At 31.3% G+C, this 8,789-nt stretch overlaps 1 protein-coding gene across 1 annotated transcript in view; it reads right to left on the bottom strand.

Annotated features, from left to right (window-relative positions):
- Nucleotides 1-2,899: 2,899 nt before the first annotated feature.
- LOC105626977 (acetylcholine receptor subunit alpha-like) overlaps nt 2,900-8,789 on the bottom strand; it is a 286,825-nt gene continuing 280,935 nt past the window's right edge. The window contains exons 11-12 of the mRNA XM_012208264.1: nt 7,025-7,268; nt 2,900-3,091 (exon numbers count right to left, since the gene is read on the bottom strand). Of these exons, the coding sequence (XP_012063654.1) occupies nt 2,900-3,091; nt 7,025-7,268 (436 nt within the window). The remainder of the gene's footprint in view (nt 3,092-7,024; nt 7,269-8,789) is intronic.

The following is an 8,789-nucleotide window of genomic DNA, read 5'->3' as shown; positions in this document are numbered from 1 at the left end:
CGAAGAACGATCGATGGTCATTCGAGTGATGGCGTAAAAACGCTCTTAAAGTACGGGCGTTGCATTTTAATGGCAGTAGTAATGGGGAATTTTTATTTTTCCCTCCCGTAATAATATGTATATATATTTACAGTTCAACTACAATATTATATCTAGAATGTACGAAAATTATTACTCGTTAGTTATGACTAAAGTGAATTCAATTAGATGCATTCAATATGCACTGATACACATTAAAGCCGTATACAAATTGACTTAAAAATACGAGTTTAATATAAACATAAAAACGGATTAAATCATGAAATCATCAATATATTTTATTAGGTGTTAAGTAAAATCTATATTTTATAATTCAAAAGATTTGCATCTTTTTTTACTTTTACGTAGATTACATCTCAGTGAGAAATGACAATGGAATCGATATCGAATTATGATTTCGTCAATTTGATGATTTCGACATCGAATTGACATCGATTTGATGTCAATTTCATTGTCATTTCTCATTGAGATCGATGTACAACGGCTTTAAAATGAACTAGTGCATTCACTGTAAATGTCCTAAAAACGTCGGAGAATTGGATATATCGATGCGAATATTAATCGTCGACTTAAAAGATAAAATCAATCGTGAATCCTCTTGTTTTATTAAAAGAAAAAATTAATTCTTTGATGTATGAAAATGTTATCCTAGAATAAAATCATATTTATTTTAATCTATAAGAAAATGATCAATTAAGTGTTTTCAAACTTAAATTAATAAAAATTCTAACCTGTCCTATATAAATTAATAATACGTTGATCAGTGTCCTCATCAACTTTGTAATAAATTACATTTGCATTAAATTATTATTATAGAAAAAGTTTCATTTCCAAAATTTTTCGAAATACGCGAAAAATCAACAAATTAGACAGGAAAAGGATCCAAACTTCTCCGACGTTAACATTTCTCGCGAATAACGGCCTCAGCATAAAGAGCCCGTAACTGAATCGTGAAACGTGAGTCGTAGTTGATCAAAACATTGTTGACCTACGATTCACGTTTTACGATCATCTTTGTGCTTACTCGCACGAACGATTCGCGACAGACAATCGTTTAACCATAATGACAAATATCGTACGTGACGCTTTGCCTATAAAAGGAAACGAAAAAGAGCGAAAATAATAAATAACGACTCACAGTGACAACAATCACAAACTACGGTTTTGAACAACGGCGTCAATGGTTGTTCAATTCCCTACAACTATCAGCTTTAGAATTCGTATGCTTTACTTGTTCTTACCGTACTATCGGTTATTCTTTATCATACTCTCATGTGTTTCATTTTTCGTTACAAAGTATAATATATTCTTATTGAGAGGGATCGCGAGATGCGTCGGCGACATAAGATATGCATTCTCTTCTTTATAAAGAGAACAGCGAAGAGAACAAAATAATGTTGTGTACGAATAAAGATATTTACATCGCTTATCGGAAAAGGGAAAGGGATCAAGAAGCGTTGAATGAGAGAATTAATAATAGATGTAAAGTTACAGAAAGATTGTAATTATAGAAATATAGTCATTAATAATAAAAAGAAATTAGTAAAAAGAAAGGAAGTTGATTAAATGTTTAGGATAATACATGCAGTCGAATAGTATTTCGCGCTACCGACGCGCTATCGTCCGTTACTCTTAAATATATGTATGTATATATTATGTTCGTATAAACGGTTGTTTCTAAAATTATCAACTGATTATACACTTTGAGTAAGGATACACCCTAAGGTCTGCGTAGTACGACAAGCTAGCTACACGCCGATTACCTAATTAAGTGCGAGCGACTCCCAGCCCGCGTTGTAAAAGACAAAACGCTCGCGAAACATGACTTTCATCGTTCGAGCGAAATATTGTTTGCGTATGGATTGTTGTCAATTGTATTGATGTGCTGCAGCTTCTTATTCGCATTTTATTGTAATGCAAAAGCTTGCAAACTTCAAGCTTCAGTAAATTGCACACGCAGCGACAAGCTATAGAGTTATTGATACATCGCGTTTAATATAAAAATTAAAAAAGAAAAATCTTTGCACGTTTATTATGGCGTTAAGTCTTCATTGTAAACCATGCAAGATGCTGCAGCAATACAACCGCGACATCATCAACAATCAAAGCTATCTTTGTAGGCTGCCTTGTTCTAGATTATAAATCTACAACGTAGACTAAAATATGACATTAATTAACTTCGCGTTAGCTTTCATTCATGTCGAGATTTATTATTCCAAATTTTATTCGAATGATAATTTAATGCCCGTTCGCGTGCGTTTAGACAAACGATAGGCGGAGATCGAAAGCTCGATCATCGCGTTTAATCCCTATTTCTGGAACATTAAAATTATACTATACAGTGTTATATCGTAACGTCCGTCAGCCTGATGTGTTACCCGATTAAATAGTGGCAGCTTCGTATTACAATTTACTTGAGCAGACTATGTAGGTACGTAAATCTCCTTGCGAATCTCACGCCCATCACGCGAGTGATGTGTCCCTGTTTAGGAGATACCAATTGCAATTTATTCAAGCGACAACACGACGTCGCCCCAAGTTCTCTCGTTTCAAGATTTTATAACGACATATATCGTCTTCTTTTTCGAGACGGTTCTCATCTTTCTACCGATACTCTCTCTTTCTCTAGAACAATATGTTTCATTTTTCTGATTTTTATCCTTCTCTAAAAGGAGTTTACGTCCACTCGTCGTTTTTGAAATCGTCAATCGTATACTCTCGGTCATTCTTTACAAAATCGGAGCCCTTTTGCCGTAATTTTGTCATTAAGGATAAGGAGATGAGCTTGCGAATACTCCTAAGACCAGGTTCAGGCTTTTGGTCCTTAGTCTTTCTCTACGGTACAGGGCTCAGGCGTGGACTACTGGGGCGGACATTTTACCACCGTTGTGGTAGCGAATTCGCTAAATTTCTTGTCGATGGGTACTCGATCGTCATAAAGAGTCGGTGCTTGTAGAATGATGCCTGCAGTACCAACCAAAACCGCCAGAGTGAAGATCCAGAGGAACAGGCGATCTAGCACCATCGCCACATACTTCCAATCCTCTTTTACCTGCGCAGAGGAATGATTTGATTGATGGGATTTGATTCATGGGAATATTTTCGATTTATAATGACGAAAATATTTTCAAGTTTTTATACATATACATAATCAAATTTTCAAATTTTATACACAAAAAAAAAGAAGCGGACGCGGAAATGGATGCGCAAATGAAATACATATAAAATATAAATTAAGATACAATAAATTAATGCAATAACAGCTAGGATGTTAATATGAAATTTGATTTATTCATAAATTGTCACAATCGCAAACGATTTCAGATCCTTATCAATGCTAATTGCGTAAATCGAATTATAATTAAAGATGCTAATCACAATTGGAATTAGCTAATTGGGGACAATGATGTATCAATGATGTCATTGCATTTTCCGATACAGCAACAATTTGCAGCAATTTATCAAATTATTATTTTCAGTTACAATAGAAATAAAATTTGTAACACGAAAATTTATTACATAAATATCGAAGTATTTTTAAGCTGTTGATGTATTGAGTTTCATCTGACGAGATAAGCAAGATAAGACTTATACAAGAAAATATAAATTATATAACTGAAAATAATGATTTGATAAATTACTGCATATATAATGTACTGGAAGCGCAGTGATATTGTTGATACATTATTACACCCAGCTGATTAATTTCAGTTGTCATTAGAATCTTTAATTATAATTCAATTTACACAATTAGCATTGATAAGGATCCGAAATTGGATCGAAATCTTTGCAATTGTGACAAATTGTGATTTATGAATAAATCAAATTTCACACTAATAACATCTTATGTTGAGTCCTATTAATGTATTGTGTTGATTTATTTCAATTGAACCGTACTCATTTTAATTAATTATAAATTAAGATATTTGCATACAGTATGTAGAGTGTATGTACACACACACATAGACACACACACACACACACACGCGCGCGCGCGCGCGCGCGCGCATGTAACGCACTTAAGGAGTAATATCTAGGTGAAAATTTTCGAAAAATCGAAAAAATTTTTTTGTCTAAAATGATACTTTAGAGTCTTGAAAATAAGATTGGTCTTATACGTCAAAAAAATTTTTTAAGTATTTTGCAGCGGTTTTTTTAAAGCGCGGTATGATACCATCTAAGCTCATCGAAGGAGCGCGTAGTAATTAAGGCTTCTGCAATCTGTAGGTACATAATATCAATCAATGAATATTTATAATTTAATATGTCATTCTAAATGTTAGTAAGTTTTAATTTGAAATATAACTGTCAGTATAATTGTTGAAACGATGCGATTATTGGGAATTAGTTTAAATGCTATTATTAAATTTTGCGCGTTTATGGATCTGCCACGGCCAATTTTTTAATCAACTTATGACTGTATCGTTAATAACATTTATGTCGCAATGGAAGCTATTAGTTCAAAATGTGTTAAGAAAGCAACTGAAGAAAAAATTATCTACATTAAAAGGACATAATGGAATTATTGTATCTAGCGATGGGATGTGGAGAAAGCGAAGATTTTCGTCGTTTTCTTCACACTCTGGATTAGTCACGCTCATCGGGTGGTATATTAGCAAAATTCGAAATTTTGTGTTAAATCGAAATACTATAAAATTTGCGACTTTTAGATAAAGAAAAAGGACACTGCAGAATACGAAGAATGGAGCTAACTCACATTCGGAGCCAAGCGAGTCATACCGAGTCAGCTGCAAAGATGGATGCAATTATTGAGATGTTTTCACGTTCCGAAGATCTCCATAATATTAAATATGTAAATTATATTGGTGATGGAGACAGCAACATTCATGGGAATTTTAGATGCTAAATCTTATGCAGTTTGTAAAAAAGAATACATAGACTATGTGCGGAAGCGTATGGGCTCTCGGCTCCGGAATTTAAAGAAGAACATGAAAAATCTTAACGGAAAAGGTAAATTAATTGATTAGTTCACTGTATTATTATAATGGCTTGGCCATTCGTCGAAATCTGGATTCCACTGAAAAAATGCGGAACGATATTTGGGTAACTCTATATCATAAAGTTTCGACGGATGAAATTATACCTTAATACGATAAGTGCCTGAGCGGTGCGGATTCGTGGCGCTCGTGGCAAAAAACGAAGATTTCAAATTATATACATAATTAAATATAGCATAAAACGTCTCTTTCAGAGAAAATTTTTGATGCTGTGAAGCTAGTGAGAATTTGAGTAGGGATGAATTACTCAATCATTGCTTAGGCTTTCACGCAAAATAGCAATGAAAACTTCAATTCGATTGTGTGGTCGCTCGCTCCAAAAACATCTTCAAGTGGCAAAAAAATAGTCGACATCGCTGCAAATATCGCAATTTGCATTTTCAATGATGGATTGTCAAATATAATGGAAATTATGCAAGTGTTACAACTGACTGTAGGTCATAATTGCTATAATTTCTGCGTTGAGGCTGACGTGCTGCGTCAAGTTTGCTGAGCGCTCGCTTACGGATGCCGCTAAGGACGCTCGTAGAGCCTCCACATCTTTTAGGAAAGAGGAAAAGGAAGCAAATATTAATGTGAAAAGAAAGTTACATGATGCAGGTATCGCAGACTAAAGATAAATTAAAAATTCCTATAATTAAATATAAAATAATGTTACTCAAAACTTTAAACATGTTTTTCTCGAAACCACGTTTTTTTAATTGGCTAGCAGCATAACTTTAACAAATTTTATCCGATCTACTTGAAATTTTTACAGCAATTGCTAAATTAAATTCTCTAGAGAAGTACACATGATTTTTATGATCGATTAAAAACTTTTTTTGTTATAAATACCTTTTTACTGAATTTTTTGGATGAAAATGAAACTTTGTATTCACATGCTCATCATTTCTACAAAAATCAATATTTTAACATATACGTGTGTATTTAATATATACTTCTCTAGCAAATTTAATGTAGATTATAAAAAAATTTTGTTTTTTGTTCTTAGTGAAAGAAGTAGAAAGTGTACGGCACTTCTGTTGCCCCGGAGGCCAATGAGAAAAACGCGATCTCACTTGCAAAGCTCCAGCGCCGCCATCTTGACACAAAAAAATTAAATAAAAATTGTTTTGTGTACTTAGATATATGTACACTAAAAGCCTTCAATCCGAATTTCCACTCATTTTAATTATTATTTGATTAAAAAATTCACAAAGTTATCCTATGTTTTCAGGCGTTCACCTAGATATTACTCTTTAAGATGCTATCGGCTGTCTGATTGATTCATTGTATCTTAAAACAGTCATAAATATAAGATCCAACTATGAATACCGCTCTAAAAGTGTTTGGGACACTATCGGTCACACTCTAAATATACATGAGAAAACAAATTAATTTATACCTACGCTAGAATGACAGTTTATAAGCCTAAATTATTTAATTTTATTTATAAGTTCATTCACTTCATAAATTTTCCATTTATTCATTGATTAATATATTTATTTATGGATTTTTTATTCTATTAATTAATAATTATAGTTAATCGTTGTAATTATGTTTTATCATATTAATGATTATGGCTGTGTAAGTTAATTAAAATTTCTTTTCAACTTTTATCATTCTTATTTCTTAAACTTATAAGCCTAAACTTTTAATGTGTAATCCATAGTGCCTCAAGTATGAGGCATTTTGGGTGATTCCTCAAAAAATACATTTTTATTTTTTCCTTAAAAATCAATTAATATTTATCAAATATATTCAATATATAAAATATATTTTTATTTGTATTTTTAAATATACGTAATTCTTTAATACGCAATTTTCTATATAAAAAAAATGAGATAAAAGAATCTTATATTTAAAAGTACTAAATTTTTGTGGACTTTGATCTTTCCTATTATGTATAAGAAAAAAGCAATAATCGAAATCAAATAAAATTTTTATTAAAAGTTATGTCTCTCTATTTATTTCAATAGATTTTATACCTTAGTCGAGTCTTCCAACATTTTGGTATGCTCCGCAATGAAGCGCACGCAGATGCAGGATCTGTGCACCTCCGGTGGACAACGGGAGTGCGAGAAGACGGGTGGGCTGCGCAGCGCGGGACTCTTGACTTCCTCTATGCCTGCGTCTCCGGAGACCGAGAGATCTTCGCACTCGGTGTGTAACGGTGGTAACGGAGGGCCATGAATCAAGCAACTGCCTCCAAATCTCGCACCGTCTGTAAGGCTGAAATGAATCGAAGACATTGTTAATTGTGTTCCTTGCTCGTTATTTTGAGTAACGAGCTTTACTTCTACTATCGTGAGCAACATTTTTTCATTATTATTATAAAAAAGAGAGCACTTTAATGCCATTTTATTCAAGCTTAAATTTATAATTATAAAGTATAAGTAATAATATGGCTAAAAAAATAAATCAATACAAATAAAAAAGAAGAGCTATGAGCCAAACAATAATTTAATGTTCAAATTTAATGTTCAAAAAAATATTTAATGTTCAAATAACAAACATATGTTCCGACAACGATCGTGTCATTTTCAATATACAAATAAAAATAAACTTAAAACTTAATTTTGAACAAATGGCCATTTAACGGCATGCAATCACAAAAGAAATAGGAATTAACATGATTTGTTATATCTTAGACGATACCTTTTATAAATATCTATTGTCACAGTTAATATGTAATTGAGCCATACTTTATATATAGTTATTTGGAAGTTGCAGATAATAATAAAGAGATCTGTTAATGGAACACAATATAACTTAATAAAATTCAGTATATAATTATAAAAAAGCAATTAAAATAGTTACTGATATATTGTATAATAGCAAAGTATATTCTTTTAAAATGATGCGAACCGAATTACAAAAAATACACAATTTAAAATAATATAATTGAGAAAATATAAAATCATGGAAAGAACTAAACTATGTATATAATTATAAGAAAGTCGCAATTAAATTATAACTAATGTTAATATACAAAGGATGATAACAATGTATATCAATGTAAGACGGTCTTAATCAAATACATAAATTAAAATGAAATAAAAATTAAAATAATTATATCTTAATCTAAGTTATACTGTTCGCTCCAATGATGTCAATTAATATATCAAGTCAATTTTATATCGTCAAACAACACATATACAAATAGACAAAATGTGAAAGAGTTCTAAGATGCTTCGCCATTCTAAGACATTATGAAATGAAATGACGGAGCAGAGAGAAAGGAAGGCTGTATGTGAGATAAGAATGGTGGGAATAAAGTTAAAAAGGGGAAAGATATAATTAATTGACACCATTGAAGCGAACAGTATGACTTAGATTAAGGTATAATTATTTTAATTTTTATTTCGTCTTAATTTGTGTATTTGGTAATTTGAGACTGTCTTATATTGATATACATTGTTATTATTGTTTGTATATTAGCATTAGTTATAATTTAATTGTTACTTTTTTATAACTGTATACAGTTTAGTTTTTTCTGTGATTTTATATTTTCTCAATTATATTATTTTAAATTGTGTATTTTTTGTAAATTGATTCGGACCATTTTAAAAGAATATATACTTTGCTATTATATATCAGTAACTGTTTTAATTGCGATATATATATATATATATATATATATATATATATATATATATACACATATGTACTTACTTTAACTAAACTAAAGTAAGTAGTATACTAATTAAAGTAATAAATAATAAACTAATACTACAAGTAATAATAAGTACG

Source organism: Atta cephalotes (assembly GCF_000143395.1).
Source record: "Atta cephalotes unplaced genomic scaffold scaffold00007, whole genome shotgun sequence".
NCBI lineage: Eukaryota > Metazoa > Arthropoda > Insecta > Hymenoptera > Formicidae > Atta > Atta cephalotes.
This window is presented reverse-complemented; position numbering and strand designations above follow the sequence as displayed.